Here is a 20,020-nt window from a genome sequence, read left to right on the forward strand (position 1 = left end):
ATATCAATGGTAATGTTTAGTAAACAGTAAGATTATCAGGGTTGGGGGAGTTTGCTTTAGGCCATTGAGTCAGCAGTAGGTAATAAAATGCAAATTTACCCTGTGAATATCAAAGCCCAAACTCAGCCTTCTAGTGGACTTCTCACATTTATATTAATTACTGTTGGTCTTGGTTTCCAGCATATGTAAATCCTTAAGCAATATTTAATATTTCTTTGCATGTTTTAAATTTTAGGTAACTGCTATTATACTGTATACAACATTCTGGAACTTTATTTGTATGCTTCACACAGTTCTGTGTGTTTTAATAATGTTGATATATGTATCAGTAACTCCATTTTATTAATTTTCCATGCTCTACGGTTTTCTATTGTAAGATATGCTGCAATTTATAGATTCTTCTCAAGATGGTAGTAAAGCTCTATCTAAAGTTTTGCTAGTGCAACTTTGCAACCAACATTATATCTTTGCTTCCCTGGCACATATGCAGAGCCTTCTGGTTCCTCTTGTTTGGGCCATGAGCGGCAGTGTTGTTATCATTTGGGAGCTTTTGTTTTATAAAGAAAAGTTTTCAGTTTTTTATCGAGTTTTGCTCTTTGCACGTACGCCTTTGACCTAGCCATGTTTTTTCTGGTGTGTGTGTCTGCGTGTCAGTTACATTTGATGTTAAACATAATTGGTTTCAGGTGTACAATATAGTGGTTAGACATTTATGTAATTTACAAAGTGATCCCTCTAATAATTCAGTACACACCTGGCACCATTCATAGCTATTACAATGCCATTGACTATACTAGTGGCCCGGTGCATGAAATTTGTGCACATTAAAAGGGAATTAATTAGAGGAAATATCTTAATATTGCAGTTTGCCCTTTCTCTATAATAGAAGTGTCAGAGATGAGAGAAAAGTAGTAAAATGTATATGAAAATCTCCCGCTTGTCAGAGTCTGGGGTGCTCCGCGGGACCCAGAGTCAAGTCCCTGTCCACCCACACTCGCCTCAAAATCATGCGAGACCCAGACCTGGCCAGCCCCATCCCCGTCAAGCCCCACAGGGCGGGGTGGCACAGCCTCAGACCCCCCAGCCCAATGCTGGTCGGGGTGGGGAGCAGCCTCAGGACCCCCAGCCTGGCCTCAGGTCCCCCGGCCCTGGCGCAAGGGAGTGAGGGCGCGAGGACATGAGGGCATGATGACCATTTGCATATTAGCTCTTTATTATATAGGATTCTATTTCTTAAACTATACTTTACATCCCCGTGACTATTTTGTAACTACCAATTTATACTTCTTAATCCCTTCACCCTTTTCACTCAGTGCCCTGATCCTGTCCCATTTGGCAGCCATCAGTTTGTTCTTTTTCTTCCACAAAGATTATTTACCCAGCGCTCAATGATTGGCGCTGCCACCTTTGCCATTTATCACGTTTCCATAAAGATGTGGTTTTCTTTGTGAGGTTTCTGTTGCTTTGAGCTGCTTGCCTGTCTCTCTGTCAGAATAGCCCTGTCTTAATTAGGGAAGCTTTATAATAATGTTGGAGCTCTTTGGGGAAAGTCTTCCTACCTTTTCTTGTCAGGCTATTCTTGACCCAAATGCATTTTAGAATGACTTTGTCAAGTTTCACCAAAAAGTCCTTTTAGAAACATTATATAATTGCATTGAATTTATATAATATTAATTCAGGCAAACTGATATGTCTTCAATATTGAGTTTTCCCATCCATGGATATAATATACCTCTATTTATTTAGGTTTTTAAGTGACTTTTACAATTTCATGTGTTCCCCACCGCCCCCCCAATAATGTTCTTATGCATCTCTAATTAGAGCTATCTCTAACACTTTCTAGTTTATAGAATCTTTTAAAAGCATAATGAGTGTTTTTAGTAGTTTTAGACTACTCTTTAGGATGGTAATTGATTTTGATCATCATTTTTACAACCAACACTTATAAAAGTCTTACTAATTAAAATAGTACTAGAGGCCCGGTGCATGAAATTTGTGCACACGAGGGGGAGCCTCAGCCTGGCCTGTACCCTCTCCAACCCGGGACCTCTCAGGGGATGTCCCTCTTGCAATCTGGGACCACTGGCTCCTAACCGCTCACCTGCCTGCCTGCCTGATTGCCCCCTAACTGCCTCTGCCTGCTGGCGTGATTGCCCCCTAACTGCTCCCTAACCAGCCTGATTGCCCCCTAAGCCCCTAACTGCTCTTCCCTACCAGCTGATTGCCCCCTAAGCCCCTAACTGCTCTCTCCTGCTGGCCTGATCTCCCCTAACCACCTCTGCCTTGGCCCCCGCCACTGTGGACTTTGTCCAGAGGACATCTGGAAGAAGGCCCGGTCTAATTAGCGTATTGCCCTTTTATTGTATAGATGGGCATTCTTTTATGTTTAACTCTTTTTTAAAAAAATATTTTTTTATTGATTTCAGAGAGGAAGGGAGAGGGAGGGAGAGATAGAAACATCAATGATGAGAGAGAATCATTGATCAGCTGCCTCCTGCATAATCAGGGATGGAGCCCACAACCCAGGCATATGCCCTGTCAGGGAATCAAACTGTGACCTCCTGATTCATAGGTCGACACTCTACCACTAAGCCACCGTGGCTGAGCTTTGTTTAACTCTTACAACATTAATCTAGTTATCTAGAGTTGGTTTCTACTTTTATCAAAGTTACATATGCACATGGTTCTGCAAAGTTCTACATGTAAAAACTGGAGTCTCCCTAACCTCCCACGATTTTCTGCCTCTCAGAGGCAGCCATTTTTAGCTTTTTTAACTACTTACTTTAGCTTTTGCAGCCATACCTCATATAGTGTGCTTCTATTTCGCTTCTTGATTTTTCTCTCTCAGGCATTATTTATGGACTTCCCACTGAGGAAGATGCGGACACAGGTTCTGTTACTCCTGACCTCATCTCTCTCTCTCTCTCTCTCTCTCTCTCTCTCTCTCTCTCTCTCTCTCTCACACACACACACACACACACACACACACACACACTCCATTCCCCATCACCCTACTATCATTATATCATCATTTTGGGTAACTGAATAGTATCTACATCATAATGACCATGAGACTGGCATTTACAGCTGAATCCTGAAACAGTCCCTTCTTTGCTCTGTTGAACCCTCATGTGTGTTTGTGTGCCCACCACCAGGAGGCAGACCACAGTGGTCTCCCAGTGCGAGCCCTTTATAGTGACCCCACCCTCACTGTACCAAACCTCTCGAATGTGGATCTGCTCTCCACTCTGTCATTTCCAGGATGTGATATAAGTGGAGTCATGCAGTCTGTGACATTTTGGGATTGATTCTGTTCAGCCAACATAATGCCTTTGAGAAACTTACAAATTGTTGCACATGTAAATAATTCATTCCTTTTCATTGCTGAGTAGGACTTCCGTGTATGGATGCACCACCGTTTGTTTAACCATTCACTTATTATTGGACATTTCCATTGTTTCAAGGGTTTTTTTTTTGTTATTGCAAAGAAAACTGCTATAACATCATGCACAGATTTTTGTGTGGACTTAAGATTTCATGTGTCTGAGATAAATTGCTGGGTCATAGGACCTGCTTCCTTTCCCCAAAGAAGTCAGGATACTATTTCTTTTGTAGCACATACCAGTTCTGAGGTCTACCTCACACTTGCATTTGGGCTAAGTTTTACCAGTTACCTCAATAAAGGGTTAAGATACGGAGTCAGTCATTCAGGAGCAGACCGGTTCCATCCCAACCTGACCAGGCTCTGGTGAACGCTCTCCTTCCTCCAATGAGTAGCTCTTGCTGCGGCTGAAGGAGATGTGGCCACAAGCCGGCCACATCCCATGAAGACCTCATACGGGCTGAGGGGCCAGTGGAGAGCAGACGCCCTGAGCACTACTGCCTGGAGGCCTGTCCTAGTTCCTCTGAGAACTAGATGAGTAACTGCTCACCCTGAGGTTGCTTCCCTGACTGATTATTTCACAATCAGGAACTATTTAGAATATAGAGGCAGGCTACTGTGTCACAGCCTTGCACCCCTTCCTGGGCGCTTCCTCTTATATCACACAGCTGGGGCCTCACTCCTCTCACACAGCAGAGAGTCTGGGTCCTCCGGGAACACACCTGGACACAGCAGGCCCCTCAGGCCTCCAGGATGCCCGTCCCTGCCTCCTGGCCCCGCCCTCCTCCTTGCCTGCTGCTGACTCTACTGCTGGGCCTCCCAGGTGAGCACTCCTTGGGGTAGAACATTCTCTCCCTGCCCCTGGACTTCTTCCTTCCCCTGGAATTGGAGTCTCCAGGAAAACAAGGTGCATCACCCAGTGCTGCCAACAGGGCAGTATCTGAGCACATGAAGTCAGGGATCCGAGCATTTTCTCTGTGTGTCCATCGCCTGCACCTGGTTACCAGAGGCATCAAGACAGATGATGCTTAAAACTGCAATTGCGACAACTCTGTGTGCATGAAACCCTCTGGTCATCACAACATCCCTGTGTGAGAACCATTACTCTTATCCCCGATGTGCACATGAGGAAACTGAGGCAGAGAAACATGTCCAGTGTCACCTGAGTAAGGCAGTGGTTCAGCCTGGATTTCAGCCCAGACCGAGCAGCTCCAGAGCTCACTCCTTTAACCATGTTTAGGGCTTCGCAGTGGAAGCTGATTGAGGAAAAATCAGAAACACAGAAGTAAACCCAAGAACAGTCATCACCCATCAGGCCGCTCAGAGACCGAGTTCAGAGGCCGCTGTTTACTCAGGAACTTCTGTTAATACGTTGCGTGGTTCCTATGCGCCAAGTATGTTGCTGAGCATTTACTATGTATTATAATTTTATTTTTTTAAATATATTTTATTGATTTTTTTACAGAGAGGAAGGGAGAGGGATGCAGAGAAACATCGATGAGAGAGAAACACCGATCAGCTGCCTCCTGCACACCCCCTACTGGGGACGTGCCCGCAACCAAGGTACATGCCCTTGAACGGAATCAAACCTGGGACCCTTCAGTCCTCAGGCTGATGCTCCATCCACTTAGCCAAACCGGTCAAGGCTATGCATTATAATTTTATTTAATCCTCACAAAAACCTGTGTACTAGCTTGCGAGGCTATCCTCCTATATATATTTGTGATGCATGTATCTGTGTGTGTGTGTGTGTGTGTGTGTGTTGGTGTAAGGGAGTGCATGCACACACACACACACACACACACACTATATTTTTGAAAAGCCTTTTATTTTTGTTCTCTTCAAATCCTCTTCATGAAATGCATACGAACAGATGTTTAGTTCCCTCTGTCTCTCAGACACCCTCCCTTCTTTCTACTTCTCTAAACTTACTACTGACCCTCCCCAAACTGTTAAGATAAGCAAGCTCCTCTCTTGGTGAAATAAGTAGAATTTTGTTCATTATTAATGTGGCATCCCTCTCCCATGATGGAGGGGGGTGAGGAGGAAAAAAAGGGGATAAAAGACACAGAGACTCCTGTCTATATCTGTAACTCTATCTATGTCAACATCTATATCCATAGCTCTCTTTCTACATCTACACCTACACCTACATCTACATCTGCATCTGCATCTGTGTCTACATCTTTATCTATATCTACACATGCCTATATCCATATCTATACCCTCTAATGTCAGTTGAAGCATCAAGGCCCCAGGAAGTATAATGAGTAGTAACTTTTCAATTTCTTGAACACCCACCATGTGCTGATACTGTTAGACATTCTAGTGTCTGTTTTCTCATGTTAGTACTCTATCCGAGGCTGATTCTGTTGTCGCCCTTGCCTACAGGAGAGAAGGCAGAGGCACAGAGAGTTTCAAGGCCACCCGGTGGTAAATGGTGGAGCTATTATTTGAATTCAAACAGTCTGATCCTAGAGCTCATGGGTTTCATCTTTACCCCAGGTCCTTTCCATGAGATTTCTGCTGCCTGTGACAATGGGTGTAGGGAAGAGGAGTGGGTGGGGGAGAGAGTTTGTGGTTTTCTGCTCTTGGGTTCTTCTGCTTTCTGCATACGCACAGAATGCTTCTCTCTCTCTCTCTCTCTCTCTCTCTCTCTCTCTCTCTCTCTCTGTGTGTGTGTTTTAACATCTAGTTGAGAAACTATGTTTCTGACATAAGTTCCACAGACTTGCCCACTTAAAACAGGCTTTAGAGTTTCAGAGAGGAGTCTGACTGGGCAGTTCACACATATGATACACATATTTATTGGATACTGACTATGCACCAGGAGCCATTATAGGAACTTGGGGTGCAGTGGTGAATGGAAAAGCTAGAGTAGCTGTCCTCATGCACCTTATATCCCAGTGGAGAAATGACAGTAAATAAATAAGTAAATAATACAGAATATTAGAAAGTGATCAATGTTAGGGTGAAAATTAAAGCTCTGCTGAACAGGAGAATTGGGGGATCTGTATGGTGGGATGTGTTTTAACCAGTGTAGTCTGGGTGGGCATCACTGAGAAGGGAAATTCTAAGCCAAGATTAACAGAAGGTTGGGAGTGAGCCATGCGGTTATAGGGGGAAGAGCCTCCTGTCCGGGAACAGCATGGGCAAAGGCCCCGAGAGTAGAGTCCTCCTGCTGTGTTCAGGTACATAAGTTTTTGCTCGGAGTGAAAAGGTTGTCGCTGCCAAGTTTTGAAGAAAGAAGTGACATAACCTGACATAAGTTTTAAGGGATCATAACATTTTGTTGAGTGTAGGCTATAACTGCACATAGAGAGAAGCAAAGCAACAGAGCATTCATGCAATCCGGAAGAAGTGACTTGTACCAGGACCATAGCCAGTGGAGACAGCAGAAAGCTGTAGGCGGTGGGTGCATGCTGAAGGGGAGCACGGCAGCTCTGGTGCTTAGGACGGGGGCGGGAGAGAAAGACTCCAGTTGTTTGGGACCTGAGCATCCAGAGGAGTGACAGTGCCTCGGGTGAGGTACAGAGAGTTGCGGGGAACTCAGGAGTCCAGTTTAGACATGTTAGCTGTGACATGTTTGTTTCCATCCAAAGAAAGATGTGAGTGGAGAGTTGGACACACGAGTCCAGAGTTCAGGGGAAAGGCCATGGTCACAGAGTTGCTGCCATTTCCTGCTCCTCTCCACACTGATCCCTCTTTTCTCTTCCCTCCTCTAGTCCCTCCCCTTCTCCCTCCAAGATTCATTCCTATTTTTCCCATTTTTGTCTCAGCTGTTCAGCTTCCTCATCCCCAGTCTTCTCCTCCAGAATTAAAACCCCAAACCTTTGGTACCAGAGGACCTGCCCTGTGACAGCAGGCGGCCTCCTTAGAGGCATGTGTGGTTGCAGACAGTGTAAGGGGGTGGGTCTCACCAGCTCGCACTCTGCAAAGGCGACCCACAGAATTTCTCCCTGAGGAGAAGCTAAGAAATCAAAAAGAACGCTGGACTTTTCTGTGGTGCCACAGCTGCCTCCTCCTCTGAGTGACACTGTTTTATCTTTGTAGCCTGTGCTTTGGGTGTCATATCCAAGAAATCATTGCCACACACAAAGTCAGGAAGAGTTTCATCTATGCTGGGGTCTTTTCCTAAGAATTTTATAGTCTTAGTTCTCATATTTAGTAAGAGGCCCAGGGCGGGATTGAAATCGCGCGAGGAGGCGCCCTGCCTCCCGCTGTGTGAGGAGGCACCCCACGGGCCACCGCAGGAGTCAGGCCGGACCCACGCTGCAGGTGGCTGGGACCCACGCCTGACTTCCGCCCCAGGCCCCTGCTGCCCGCTCCCCAACCTGTGTCCACTCCAGGGCTGCCTGAGCAGGCGCAGTGGCGTGGCCAGCCCCAGGCCTCCCTGGCCCCCTGCCTGTGTCCGCCGCTCTGGGCCGCCGGAGCTGCTGTGTCGGCTCGGGCAGGCCCCTCTATGTCTGTCTCCGTCTCCACTCCAGGCCTCACCTGCCACGCAACCTCCTCCTGTCTGGTCATGACCCGTTATGGTGTCCTGGCCTAATTTGCATATTACCTCTTTATTTGTATAGATGTTGACTAAGAAAATAATGGAGAAGATGCAAATAAGTAAAATCAGAAAGAACATTCTGTGGGTCACCTTTGCAGGTTTCTGATTCATGTTGCATTTTCTTTTGTTTATAAGATAAAGGTCCCACTTCATTCTTTTGCAGGTGGACATCCAATGTCCCAGCACCATGTGTTGGAACACTTCATTCAATAACCTTGGGGTCTTTGTGGAAAATCATTTGACCATGTATGTGAGGGTTTATTTCTAGATTTTCTATTCTGTTCCATTTAACTATCTATTTAATGACAGAACAACACTTACTTTGGTTGCTGTAGTTTTGTACTATGTTTTAAATCAGCAAGTGTGAGTCCTTGAGCTATCTTTATTTTTCAAGATTGTTTCATTATTTGGGGTCCCTTGAGATTTTACCTGAACTTCAGAATAGGCTTTGTATTTCTTCAAAAGACGCCATGGGGATTTTGATGAGGATTTTAGTGAATCTGTAGATTGCTTTAAGCCCCATTGGCTTCTTAACAGCACTAAGTCTTCCAGTCCACGAGCACAGATGTTTTTCCCTTTAAGTCTGTGCAAATTTATTTCAGCCATGTTTTATACTTTTCCACTTACAAGTCTTTATCTCGGTGGCTAAATATACTCCTAAGTATTTTATACTTGCTGTTGCTATTGAAAATAGAATTGTTGCCATAGCCCAGGAGTCAGCAAACTGCGGCTCACAAGCCACATGAGGCTCTTTGGCACCTTGAGTGTGGCTCTTCCACAAAGTACCGACTTCTGCGCATGGGCCACGAAGTTTCAATTGCACTGTACGTGGGCACCCGCACGTGGTATTTTGTGGAAGAGCCACACTCAAGGGGGAAAAGAGCCGCATGTGGCTCGTGAGCTGCAGTTTGCCAACCACTGCCCTAGCCGGTTTGGCTCAGTGGGTTATCAACCTGGGGACTGAAGGGACCACGGTTCTAGTCCAGTCAAGTGCATGTACTTCGGTTACAAGCTCCAGGCCCTGGCCCTGGTCAGGGGCATTTAGGAGACAACAAATTGATGTGTCTCTCTCACATCTGTGTTTCTCTCTGTCTCTCCCTCTCCTTTCCACTCTCTCTAAGAATCAATGGAAAATATCCTCGGGTAAGGATTAAAAAAAAAAAAGAAAGATAATAGAATTGTTTGCTTAATTTCATTTTTGGATTGTTCATCACCACTATATCTTATAAAAATGTAACTAAGTTCTGTTTCTGTAAAATTATTAGGAATGTTCTTTTCTTTCTGATTTTATTTATTTGCATCCTCTCCATTATTTTCTTAGTCAACATAACTAAAGGTTTGTTCATTGTGTGGAAGTTTTTGCAGACCCTCTCTTGGTTTTTTAATTTTCTCTGTGTTTTTTTTTTAATTCACATTTTATTTACCTCTGCACTAACTTTTATTATTTTCTTCCTTCTGCTACTTTAGTTTAGGGTTTATTTTTCCCTTCTTTATCAAATTTCTTTGATATGCAATATGTTATTGATTTACGATTTTTTCTCTTTTTAAATGTATGTACTTACAGCTATAAATTTCCTCTTGCACTGCTTTGTCTGCATCATATGTTTTGATGGGTGCTGTTTTCACTCTCACTTTCCTCAAGGTATTCTCTGATTCCTCTTGTGATTTCTTCTTCGAGCCATTGGTTTTTTGGGTGTGTTGCTTGATTTCTTTTTATTTGTGGGTACTTTATTTTCCTTCTGTGATTGATTTCTAGTTGTATTTTGCAAACTGCTCCCCCAGTTTACTTCTTGAATAGTTCTTACGTAGATTCCAGTCATGGCCTTGTCATCCATACTCTGTGACAATGCTGCATGCACAGGTGTTTTTATTTATAGCAGTTTCTATAACAGTCAGAAGAGATGTGTGTGGTAAACAGAGCAATGTACCCCACTCCACAAAAGGAGTTTATTCCTTAATACCCAGAGCCTGTGAATATTTTACTTTATATGGTAAAGAGATTTTGGAGAAATGATTAAATTAAGACTGTTGATATAAAAATACTAGAGGCCCAGTGCACAAAATTCATGCACGGGGATGGGAGGTGGCCCTCAGCCGGCCAGCACCCTCTTGCAATCCGGGAACCCTCGGGGGATGCCCAACTGCCAGTTTAGGCCCAATTCTAGCAGTCAGACATCCCTCTTGCAATCCGGAACCAATGGCTCCTAACGGCTCGCCTGCCTGATCACCCCTAACCATTCTGCCTGCCTGCCTGATTGCCCCTAACTGCTTGCCTGCCTGCCTGATTGCCCCTAACCACCTCTGCCTTGGCCACCATGGCTTTGTCTGGAAGGACTCCGGAATGACATCTGGAAGGTCGTTCAGCTATCCAGTCTAATTAGCATATTATGCTTTTATTGTTATAGATTATCCTAGATTATCAGGTACGCACAATAGAATCACAAAGGTCCTTACAAAAAGGTAGTAAAAAATCGAAATTAGAGAAGAGCAAGTGACAATGGAAGCAAGAGGTTGGAGTGCTAGGCAGATGCAGAACAAGAGGAAAGGTGTGCTGACAGCCTCTAGAATTTGGAAAGGCAGAGAACAGAGCCTCCAGAAGGAACGTAGCTCAGCGACACCTTGAATTTACTCCAGTAGCATCAACTTCGGATTCTGACCTCCACAACTATAAAAAAACAGATTTCTGTTGTTTAAAGTATTTTCTTAAATCAGCCTTAGGAAACTAATCCTATATAATAAAAGGGTAATATGCAAATTGATGGAACAGCTGAACTGAAGGACCAGTCGCTATGATGCACACTGACCACCAGGGGGCAGATGCTCAATACAGGAGCTGCCCCCTGGTGGTCAGTGTAATCCCACAGGGGGAGTGCTGCTCAGCCACAAGCCAGGCTAAAGGCTGGCAAGTGCAGTGGCAGTGTTGGGAACCTCTCCCACCTCTGCGGCAGCACTAAGGATGTCTGCCAGTTGGACATACCCCAAGAGCTCCCAGACAGCTAAAGGGTGCAGGCTGGGCTGAGGGATCTCCCCCTGCCCCAGGTTGTGCAGAATGCTGTGCACTGGGCCTCTAGTATAACATGATTTGCTATGTGAAAAAATCTCAGGAACTTAAAACGTTGTTTTACTTTTAATTTAAATGACACATTCACAGTGTGTTGGGAGCTCTGCACGTCACTGCCACTCAAGTACCCAGGCTGATGAAGTTGACCCCATCATGACATGTGGGTCTCCAGGGAAACGGAAGTTGATCCATAGTGGTTCTTGCAGTTAAATGCAAATCCCACACAACACAGCCATTATCTCTGCTCACAACTCAGTGGTCTAAGGAAGTCTCCTGATCCCACTTGGCAATGGTCTAGAACAGTGGTCAGCAAACTGCGGCTTGCAAGCCACATGCGGCTCTTTGGCCCCTTGAGTGTGGCTCTTCCACAAAATGCCACATGCAGGTGCACAAATACAGTGCGATTGAAACTTCGTGGTCCATGCACAGAAGTCAGTATTTTGTGGAAGAGCCACACTCAAGGGGCCAAAGAGCCACATGTGGCTCATGAGCCACAGTTTGTGGACCACTGGTCTAGAAGTACGACACTCCATGAGGCCAGAGAGTGGAAAGCAGAAATATTTGGGGAAGAGTGACACTTCCAGAGATGACATGGCACTTAAACGCACCCTTTTTAAAAAAATTCAATGTTAATCATTTTATTATTATAATGATAATACAGATGACATTTTTTCAGTTCACCATTACATTCATGCTACAGATAACAATGTTTCCTCTATTATGAATGTTACTTGATCCTTTAAAAACACATTATTTACGTCCTGGCTGGCTTGCTCATTTGGTTAAAGCATCTTCCTGATACACCAAGGTTGTGAGTTCAATCTCTGGTTATTGCACATACAAGAATCAACCAATCTACATTAATAAAAGAGAAAGATGCAAATTGACCATACCTTCACAATGCCCACCAGCCAATCAGGAGTGATTATGCAAATTAACCCAACAAAGATGGCAGGTTAATTTGCATACACTGGTGCCAAGCAGCCGGGGGTGGGACAGGGTGCTTGAATTGTTGCTGTGAAACGACTCAGGCATTCCACACCAGCCCAGCAGCTCCGGGCCTCTGGGCAGCGTGGGAAGGTAGAAAGGTGGCTCCCTCTGGAGCGAAGGCAGTGCCAGCAGCCAGGGGAAGGAAGGCCTATTATTGCATGAATCTTCGTGCATCGGGCCTCTAGTTAATGGGTAAATAAGTGGAACAACAATATTCTCTCTCTCTCCCTTTCTCTCTCTATTTGTCTCTCTTTTGTTCTCTCTATCTCTTAAGACAATAAATACAATAAAATAAAATACAATAAAATAAAACATGTTACTTACTATGCTTGGATATTTGGGCATGATTAATAGAATAAACGATTATAAGACTTTCCAAATTTTTTTACTAAGTAAAGTATCTAATTTCTTACAATTTACACTCACCTTTCCATTTTAATAATGGAAACAATGAAATTATTTCACTACTTGATATGAAACAATAACAAGTATCAGGCATTTGTTTTTTGTTTTTTGTTTTTAGTGAATAGAGAATATTACAAACAGTTCTCATTTCCCTTTCTTACTTATTATGACTTTGTAGCATTTCCCATCAGAACTTCTTTTGTGAAGAAAAACAGTCTCAATATGAAGGCTGTGAGGGCTCACAGGAGCAGCAGGTGACACCAAGTCCTGTAGGGAAGGACAGGGCCTGCCTCTGGGGGTGTAGGATCATCCTGAGATGCAGCATCCTGATGTCTAGATGCATCGGGTTTCCGAGGAGCTAACTGCCACAGATGGTGCTCATCTGTTTGGCTCTCCTCAAACGCCCATTCTTTTCCTCCTTCTCCATCCAGAAACAAACGTGTTTCTTTATAAACCTGGCCTGTCGCCAGGTTTAAGGGGACATATCACATTCAAGCCATTGAGATTCAAACCCTAGTCCAGCATCTATGACTTCTAAGAAGCTTTCCTTCAGGGCCAGTGCCCATAGAACATATGCAGGCGAGTCCATTCGTCCTTTAAGCTTCTGATTGCTTCCCGTTCTTTGTTAGTAAACTTTTCTTTCATATTCAGAAGGCATTCTGAAGTTGAGCCACGACCTGGTTCAATTCCAACTTGTAGCTCAGGTTCAGCAGCAAGTGCCACCCAGTCCCTTTAACGAGAGACGTTAAGGATGAAACTGGGTAAGGATTTGATGAGACTTTTGCAAGAACTGGTTTCCATTTTGCAGTTCCCTGCAAATGAATCTTATTCCAAGGAATGTTCTATTTCTCTGCACTAACTTCCTCGTCATCAGACGACCAGCCATGGCTGCCAGAGCATCCCTGGCAGAAATGAACTCCTCGGGCTGCTGGTGGTACCCCCAGGAGCCATTTCGCTCAGCTGGGCAGCCAAGTGTTGCAGGAAAAGGCCCAGTGCACCACCTCCATTCCTGGCACCAAGCAGACCCACTTGATGGGGGAAACTTAAACCCACTCTTTGCCACATCATGTTACCTCTCTGTGCCTCAGTTTCCTCATTTGGTACAGGCTCTCACATTACAGGCTCGTTGTGAGGGTTACATGTATGACACATGCAATGTGCTGGGCTCAAGGCCCACTCAGGGTGTGCACTCGGTCGATGAAAGCTGTTGTTGATAAATACTGACCGAGCCCACAGGCTCCCAGATGCTGAATAAATACCTGCTCTGTGCTTCCCTCCAGGAGGGGCAGGTGAGGAGCTGCAGGTGATTCAGCCTCAGAAGTCAGTGTCCGTCGCAGCCGGAGAGACGGCCACTCTGAGCTGCACCGTGACCTCCCTGTCCCCCGTGGGGCCCATCCTGTGGTTCAGAGGGACAGGGCCAGGCCGGGAGTTAATCTACAGTCTCAGAGGAGGCCCCTCCCCCCGAGTAACATGGGTTGTAGACGTCACGAGGAGAGACAACATGGACTTTTCCATCCGCATCAGTAACATCACCCCAGCAGACACAGGGACCTACTACTGTGTGAAGTTCCAGAAAGGAGGCGATGACACGGAGCTCAAGTCTGGAGGAGGCACTCAGCTCACCATGAGTGGTGAGTACAAGGGGGATCCTTTGTCCCTCATGTGTGACAACAAGTAGTAAGAACAACTTCCATACTTTGAGCAACAACTAAGAGTCAGGTGCGGAGGTGGGTGCTATACTCACGATCTGATTCACGGTCTGATTTCACCCCGTCTGCAGACCAGGGAAGCTGAGGCCTGGAGATGTCATGCTATTTGCTCAGCCACCACGGCTGGTCAGTGGTCAGAAAAGTCTGGAACCCCCACTTGTCTGGCTCCCCCGCCCTGGCCTTTCAATCCTGTCAGCCCCTTGGTTGCAAGGATGAGGGAACTGAAGGGCTGAGTGACTTGCCCATCACAAGGCCAGACCTCACCACCTCCAGGGAGTGCTCCCCTCAATGGGCCTGAGGCTCCTCCTTAGTGACACCCACTGAGCACCTGCTGTGAGCCAAGCTTTGCGCTGGGAGCTGAGGCAGCTGCAGAACAAAGCAGGCAACAGCTATTCCCCTCGAAGCTTCGTCCTCTTTCGTCCAGTGGGAGAAACTCACTGAGGGCAGGGAGTAGGGAAGGTGCTGCTTTATCTCAGCTTCAGAAACATCACAGGAGAAGGTAATCCTGAGAGGCTCAGATTCACTGTTCACTCTGGCAGCCCCACTGGGAGGAGATGCCCAGAAGTGGGCGATCACTGTGGGTCTGTCGGGAAACCCCCTTTATTCCAGAATCCCAGTCACTGTCATGAAGCCTCCAAGCAGAGTTGCGTCGTCTCAGAAAGTCCCTCACACATGGAAGAGGCTCCCCATGTGGGAGCCTTAGGGGTCGTCCCATTGAGGCAACACCGTTCTCACTGAGGGTGTTTCACCAGAGGCCCAGGATCCTGAATCCTGGACTGTGAGCACGTGGGGACCTTCAGACCGTCCTGCCTGACACCCCATGTACAGAGGGGCGCCTGAGGTCAAAAGGTGAACAGTGGCTGAGGAGAGCCCTTCGTCCTGGGAAACGGGGTGCGGCCGGAAAGGGGGCCGCTCCCATGCCCTTCTCGCAACGCACATTCGTGGGGAACCTGGCGCTAAACCATTCGTAGACGACCTGCTTCTGGGTCGGGGTTTCATAGGTAGCAGAGCAGCTCCCTCGCTGAGATCTATTGAAAGTCAGCCCTCGACTACGGGTTTGAGAAAAAAAAAAAAAGGTGACAGTGGCTTTGCCCAAAGTCACATGGCCAGAGACTGAGGAGATTGTTCCAGGACCCCATCTGATTTTAGTGGCTTTTTCCTGCTTCAAAGACAGATGCTCTTTCATCAAAAGCCTGGTGAATGCAGGCACTGAATAACGTTCATTCCAGCACACCATTGATCAGGGAGCCAGCACATCTTATGTTCACTAGTACCCAGAGCTTCACTTGCCCCTCACACTCAGACTTTCAGGCCCAGGTGATTGGGAGCCTCTCCCTACCTCCAGCCACATCGCCCCAAACGGAGCATCCACATCAGCACCTAGAGCTGCCCCTCCTTCAACAGCTGCCTCCCTCCGGCCAGTGGAGACAGCATCGTTCATTCACTGTCTTCTGTTGGATGGATGTGAGTTGTTCCCAGCCTTGGGCGATTCACACAGTGACATGGGATACCTTGTCCATGGGTCACCCTACTCCAGAGGGAGGCGCTCTCTAGAAGTGGCATTGCTAGGGCACAGGGTGTGTGCATTTTAATTTGTGTGGGTATTGCCACATTCTTTCCTAGACATGGTGGCAATGGGGTCTCCCCACCACTCCTGGGCACAGGCAGGGAAGTTGGCTTTATCCTGAATTTTCAGGTATTACAACAGTTCCCAACAGTGTGGCCCTTGCGGAGGCCATCACAGGTGTCAGTGGCTCCGTCACCACTCAGATCTGCCGCCTCCTGGTAGAGAGCTCGTTCCCCTTCCCTGAGCTACGTGCCCAGGTGATGCCCTGGCTGAGAAAGCAGGAGGTGGGAGAGGTCAGAGGCCTCTGCTCTCTGCAACACCCCACTGTGCTTGTCAAAGTGTAGAGAAAGCTCCACCTCTTTTTTTTTAAAGTTCTGTTTCATTGGTTTTTAAAAAGCATATTTTTCATTGATTTCAGAGAAGAAGGGAGAGGGATAGAAAGACAGAAACATCCATGTAGAGAGAGAATCATTGATTGGCTGCCTCCTACACGCCCCCTAGAGAGATGAAGCCCACATCCCAGGAATGTGCCCTGACCTAGAATCCACAGTGACCTCCTGGTTCATGTCTTGATGCTCAAACACTGAACCACACTGGCCAGGCTACGATCCTTTTCTTAGAATCATGTATTGCTATGTTCTTCACACACACACACACACAAACCGCACAAAAACACATTTTTTAAAAAAGTCCTGTGGGGGAGGCAGGTGCAGCTTTCCAAATGAGATGAGACAAATTCTGAAATGTCCCATGACATGACCTGAAACTATTCCTACAGGACATGGCTCTGCCTGTGGAGGCATCCAGGAGGCCTTTCCCTTTTTGTGGTGTTTTTCTCACTGAGCCGTCACAGGAGCCGCCTGGCACAGTGGCCTGGACAGGGCTGAGCCCCAGCACCGCCATGGGCAGCATCCCTGTCTCTGCAGACTGAGGAAGAGGAGGGGCCATTTCCTAGGGCCCTGCGGCCCCAGTGAGCAGGAGTTCATAGACTCACTGTCAGGAGCCCATTCTCCCATTTATTGCTGCAGGGCCCCCGGCCTGGGCACTGGAGGGCACTCCTCCCTGGAGCAGGTGGCGGTCAGGGTCAGGCTCCTGAAGGTGGGCACTGGCTCTGCTGATGGACGTGAATACCTGGGAGGCTACAGGAAATACCCGTGGGGACAGTCGTGGCCGATGGGACAGTCCCTTCCTTTCTTTCAGTTTTAATTTTCTCTTCTCTGAATGGTGATGATCATGGAATCCTTTCAGGAGAGTAAAAAGGATTTGAGGTGCTCTGTCTGAATCACCCAGCACAGAGTTGCACCCCCAAATCAGGGTGTTATGTCAGTGTCATGACCCACTTAACTTAGCTGGACCTCAGCTCCTCACCTGCAGAAATTGTGTAAGATACGTAATACTAAAAAATCACTGATTAATCAAATATTGATGATATAATCCAATCTGCCTTTACAGAATGTTTCAGGTGAGCCTGTTGAGAGGACAGACCCTCACTGAGCCACGGCATTGTCATCCCACAGCTGTGTGCTCTGGGCAAGTCTCTGTCTCCCCCAAGTCCTCAGTTTCCCCACTTGATGAGGATGATAATCATCGCTCCATTCGCTGGTCTGTAAAGATTGGGGACCAGCTATGAACAGCCAGTGGACAAAAATGAGACTGACCAGGAACTCTGTCGGTGGGCCCAGACTGTGGGAAATCATCTGGAGGGAAAAAGTTGACTTTGAACGCAGGCCTAGAACTGCTTGTCGGCCCTGCCCCTCACTCAGAGTTCACCTTTGGGAGCATGAGTGTCCTCCTTTGCAACACGGGGATGATGACACGCCCTCCCAGCATTAATAGAAGGATAACACACAGTATATGATGAGGTTTGACAGTGCCACATGCTTGGGGTTAGTGGTGAGAGTCACAATCATGTTCATTGTTCATTATGTTCCTTCTACAGCCAAACCCTCTCGCCCTGTGGTGTCGGGCCCCACGGGCAGGTCGCCGCCTGGGCAGACAGTGAGCTTCACCTGCCAGTCCCACGGCTTCTCCCCCAGAGACATCACCCTGAAATGGTTCAAGGATGGGAATGAGCTCCCAGCCTCCCAGACCACCGTGGACCCAGAGGGAGACAGCCCTTCCTACAGCGTCTCCAGCACAGCCAGGGTGCCGCTGGCCCCGGGGGATGTTCGCTCCCAGGTCATCTGCCAGGTGGCCCATGACACCCTAAAGGGGGACCCTCCTCTTCGTGGGACTGCCAACGTGTCTGAGGCCATCCGAGGTAGAGCCCCTCACACCCAGCCCAAGCCACTCCTGGCCCCTGTCCTCCCAGCCTGCTCCTCCCCCTGCTCTTTGCTCTAGAGTTTGACTTTCCTGGAATCTAATTACCTGACAATCCTTCCCTTCACCAGGCACCTGGGTGTGCCTGTCCCTCACCATGTTTAATGGCAGCTGTCAGGTGAACATCCACCACTGTACTTGGTAGTTTTATCTGCTTTACCAATAGCAACTCCAATAACTGAGCACCTACTATAAACCAAGTCCTATGTGCTTGGCAATTTCATTTAATTTTCTACAGTTATATTTCAATTGCATGCGGCTGTGCTTGTTTACTTTAGCCACATTACTCTCACAGGAGCTGGGATCCCTGAGCACCTACTGTGTGCAGGCTCCTGTGCTTAGTGATTTCATTCCTATGAAAGAGCACCATCGGTGTCTGAGCACCTGCCCTCTGAGATCCCCTCCCTGTGGTGGGGGAGCTCAGGTTGGAGCCGCCTGGGTGGTCTGTGTCCCATGAGGTCAGAGCTGTGCCCTGTGCTGTTTCAGTTCCGCCCACCCTGGAGGTCACCCAGCATAATGTGTCAGAGAAACAGAACGTCACCTGCCTGGTGAAGAACTTCTACCCCCGGCGCCTACAGCTGACCTGGCTGGAGAACGGGAACACGTCCCGAACAGAAATGGCCCCGACCCTCGTAGAGAACAAGGATGGGACCTTCAGCGGGAGGAGTTGGCTCCTCGTGGATCTGTCTGCCCACAGGGAGGATGCGATGTTCACCTGCCAGGTGGAGCACGATGGGCAGCCGGCCGTCACCAAAACCGTCACCGTGGCGGCCCCTGCTCACCAGAAGGACCCAGATGAACCCTCTGGTGAGGCCCCCACTTTAACTGACCGGCTCTAACTAGATTTTATCTTTACTGTTATAAGTAGTAATTCATGCTTATTATAGGATAACCTAGAAGTCTATAGATAGAAAGTAGCATGTTGAAGTGAGCTCCCCTCCCCACACCCCACACTCCATAGTCACCACTGGTAAGAGTTTGGTAGATACTTATAGATCTTTTAACATCAATAAACATTAAAGAAAGAGGGAGGGAGGCCACCCTGTTCACAGTGTCCTGCTTCTTGCTTTCTTCACCTGGCAGTCACCACGTTCACCGGCCATGTCAGCCCCTGCCTCTTCCAGCTCTTTCTAACCCCATTCCCATCTCCATTCCATCCTTGTCGTTCTCAACTGGACCAGGCACCCAGGTGGCATTGAATGGTCACAGCATGGGCCCCTGTTGTCCCCGATTTATGACAGTGAAACAGCAATCATAACACCTGCTCACTGAACAATTCCTACATGCAAATCTCAGTCCTTTAAGATCTTTGTTGCAAAGTTCAGTCCTTTAAGATCTTTCTTCCTTCACCCATGTTAGTAGTTTCGAGTTTTGCAGAAGGGACTCCGGGAGCAATGGAGGGGTGTTGGGAAGACCTCTTGTCGTAACACCAAATAACTGGGCTAAACTAATTGGGTTAATCTGAGTCCCAGAGGACAGGGCCTACCAGCCTTTAGAACACGTATAGGATAGAGACATGTTCCTGCTCAGTTGGGCATTGCCCAAGGGCCTAAAGAGTCCCTTTTTCTATGAACAAAACATGTCTTATTTCTCCCTCATGTAACATCAGGTGGGGGTTGGGTCAGTTTTCTAAGAGTCTTTACTCTAGAAGACCTTTCAAAGTCCCACATTCTGCCCAACAAGTCCTATGCTGTTGTCCTCATCTGCTGGGTCCATGCTGGGTCACCCAGTGTCCATGTCCCTGCCTGCTGGAAAGTAAACACAGAAGGAAAGGACAATTTCCCTTAAAAGAAGAGATATATAGAAGTTGCATAATGTGTCCACTCATAACTTAGTTGTGTGTGCATATCTGGTTACACGTAAAGTCCATAATTGTGCTGTCATAGGATTAAAGACATTGGTTTTTCTACAAAACCAATACCTTCACACACAAGAAAATTAACAGTAATTCCCTAATATCATCTAAAGTAGTGCACATACTGAAACACCCAAATTTCTTTAGCGGTTTCTTTGTGTTCCAAAATTGGCTTCA

At 47.0% G+C, this 20,020-nt stretch overlaps 2 protein-coding genes and 1 pseudogene across 7 annotated transcripts in view; 1 reads left to right on the forward strand and 2 right to left on the reverse strand.

Annotated features, from left to right (window-relative positions):
- LOC308523141 (KRAB domain-containing protein 5-like) overlaps positions 1–20,020 on the reverse strand; it is a 180,745-nt gene that overhangs the window by 56,435 nt on the left and 104,290 nt on the right. The window lies entirely within an intron of this gene.
- The window catches only part of LOC308523136 (signal-regulatory protein beta-1-like), a 28,540-nt gene continuing 12,595 nt past the window's right edge, over positions 4,076–20,020 (forward strand). The window contains exons 1-4 of the mRNA XM_081096826.1: positions 4,076–4,205; positions 13,674–14,024; positions 17,609–17,929; positions 18,475–18,795. Of these exons, the coding sequence (XP_080952952.1) occupies positions 4,136–4,205; positions 13,674–14,024; positions 17,609–17,929; positions 18,475–18,795 (1,063 nt within the window). The 5' untranslated portion in view covers positions 4,076–4,135. The remainder of the gene's footprint in view (positions 4,206–13,673; positions 14,025–17,608; positions 17,930–18,474; positions 18,796–20,020) is intronic.
- LOC308523611 (L-aminoadipate-semialdehyde dehydrogenase-phosphopantetheinyl transferase-like) lies at positions 12,633–13,490 on the reverse strand (annotated as a pseudogene). The gene is made up of 2 exons: positions 13,467–13,490; positions 12,633–13,421 (listed from the first exon to the last, which is right to left on the reverse strand). The product of its transcript is annotated as an L-aminoadipate-semialdehyde dehydrogenase-phosphopantetheinyl transferase-like (transcript).

Source organism: Myotis nattereri, assembly GCF_964212035.1.
Source record: "Myotis nattereri genome assembly, chromosome: 8".
NCBI lineage: Eukaryota > Metazoa > Chordata > Mammalia > Chiroptera > Vespertilionidae > Myotis > Myotis nattereri.